The 2500-nt window shown below is 40.2% G+C and overlaps 1 protein-coding gene across 3 annotated transcripts in view; it reads left to right on the top strand.

Annotated features, from left to right (window-relative positions):
* Nucleotides 1-2500, top strand: part of LOC144956591 (cadherin EGF LAG seven-pass G-type receptor 2-like) — a 92964-nt gene that overhangs the window by 19452 nt on the left and 71012 nt on the right. For all 3 annotated transcript variants that reach the window (XM_078887189.1, XM_078887187.1, XM_078887188.1), the window contains exons 10-11: nt 287-490; nt 1949-2075. In XM_078887189.1, the coding sequence (XP_078743315.1) occupies nt 287-490; nt 1949-2075 (331 nt within the window). The remainder of the gene's footprint in view (nt 1-286; nt 491-1948; nt 2076-2500) is intronic.

The raw sequence follows: 2500 nt of genomic DNA, 5'->3' as shown, positions 1-2500 counted from the left end.
TTATCATCATTATTATGTGACAATTGCGATGGTTATGATGATAATGATGATATTGGTGACGATGGTGAGTATGCTGATGATGATGATGATGATGATGGTGAGTATGCTGATGATGATGATGATGATGATCATTGCAGTAATGACGACGACGATAATGAAGACCGAACTTTAACCTACTATCAATTTTGGTAAATAAAAATCACTTATCAAAACAAATTACCATTTATCAACAATATCTCCCTTCCCTTTCTATCTATGCCCTGTGCCTCCTGATAATCATCCTCAGAGAGAATTCGACACAAAGCTGACGGTCACTGACCCCGACAATGGCGACACACATACGTGGAGCTTCCACCCTACGACAGACAACCGTAACGGCTATTTCAGCATCATCCCCAACACCGGCTGGCTGAAGACGAATCTCGATTACGACGTGGACACGAACACAGATCTTCCAAATATTGCAACGACAAAGACCTTCTACTTGCAGGTTTGTTGGAGAAAAATCAAAGTGGTGTAGTAAATGTAGACTTGAAAGACAAAATCCTGCTGAAAATGATTGGAGGACAATGTAGTTATTGAGTGGTAAATGGATGTGGTCTTAGACAACCAATCACCTTGCGGATTTGGTCTTTTAAAAAAATTGAGCTTTTATATAGAACAATATCCACTAAACATGCTCAAAGCTCTTTACAAGGGGCCCCTGGCCAACAGTAACACTTAAAACTTAGGACGGGACATTACGCCTGCCTGGCGATATTACAATTTTTTTTCGGACATGGACGACGATGTTACGACCAGGTACTCATTTTACACCTAAGCACGGTGAGAGAATGCGAGTAAAGAGCCTTTTCCAAGGACTCAACTATGAGCCGAGCGAGGCTTGAACCCAGGACCTTCCGATCTGAAAGCGAGTGTCATGTACCACTAGACCAAATAGCCGTATAGGCCTTAGGCTACGTTAAGTCAGCCTGCCACGTACTAAAATTATGTCATAAAATACTGCGACGGACACCAAAAGAAAGTGAAAAGTGAGTTGTGATTAGTAGTGTTCCAGGAAACAAATTATGATCCCATTGGTTGTAATATTGAAATCAACCTAATGTTTACTTTATTTTGTAGTTGTTGTTAGGAAATGTGAGGTCAATTTTTGTCAGTATCAGGCTACGCGTTTACAAAGACAACAATCTGGCTCGGGTCTCCATTTTAAAATTTGAGCATAACCTTAAAGTTAACTCCTTTCTTGACGATCGCTGTATTTTAACTCTCTCCTTACCAGCCTTTTCCAGGATTTTCCCCCAAAACTTCACACCCAACTAACACAAAAATATATTTTTTACCACTCAGACATAATAGCAGTAAAATTCTTGGGAGACATAGATAATTTTTTAAAGCAAAACATGCTATACATCACATTGTTCGTTTTCTTTAAATGTTTTGATGGACGAAAGAAATTTGAATAAGAAAAATATTGGTTGTATCGTAACGAATTTGACAATTTTCCTATAGTTGGTAAAGAGAGTTTTAATTCGGAATTTTTAAAAAATAAAAAAAATTGAGCTTTATATAGCGCAATATCCACTAAATGTGCTCAAAGCGCTTTACAAGGGGTCCCTGGTAAACAGCAACATATACATGTAGGATGGGACATGCCGCCTGTTAGGCGACATTACAATTTTTCGGACTAAGACAACGCTGTAAACGGTCAGGTACTCATTTTACACCTGAGTACGGTGAGAGAATGTGAGTAAAGAGCCTTTACCAAGGACTCAAGTATGTGCCGAGCGCGAGGCTCGAACCCAGGACTTCCGATCCGAAAACGAGTGTCATACCACTAGAACACATAGCCGCGCAATATAGATGGATTTGGGAAATTCATCTTAATTTTAATTTTTAAATGTAGACTTTTGCTGTCAATATCTTTTGACTCCCGACTATTATTTACCAGGTGGATGACAAAGGAGGTTTGACAGCCACAGCTACTTTGACCGTCAACTTTTTGGACTGCAATGACAACGCACCCGTATTTCAACAACCCTCGTACACATTCTCGGCCACGGAGTGTGCTGCTTCAGGTGAAAATATTACTGGCAATGTTCGTGGCTTGATGAATATAAACTACTTAATTATAACTGACACGCCCCAACCCTCTTCAATTGATATAGTTCAGGGTGTTTAATAAAAAAAGTGCAGGGTTATGTTTTGAGATCGCTCGTCAATGAATGCACACATTAGAACAAACTGGGTAGGGTTCCTGACCTCCCACAGTGGGCAGGGGGCGGGGGGGGGGGGGGCGTACATACAGTGTCTTCTATCCCCTTATATCTGCTTTCCAACATGCTTTCTGTCTTTGTCTTGGAATGAGATTACTTGGTTTTGTCCTGGCCCTGGCCGGAGTTATATGGGGGAGGGAAACAGTCATATGCATAGTTATTTTTTTGGGAGAGGATATATTTTTCCTTGTAAATCATCTCTCTGTTATGTATTATTATATTTGTTA

This window comes from Berghia stephanieae, chromosome 11 (assembly GCF_034508935.2).
Source record: "Berghia stephanieae isolate SIO BIC M18660-M18661 chromosome 11, UCSD_Bste_1.3, whole genome shotgun sequence".
NCBI classification, from domain to species: Eukaryota; Metazoa; Mollusca; class Gastropoda; order Nudibranchia; family Aeolidiidae; genus Berghia; species Berghia stephanieae.
The sequence above is the reverse complement of the archived record's forward strand: the minus strand, read 5'-3'. Positions and strand labels throughout refer to the sequence as shown.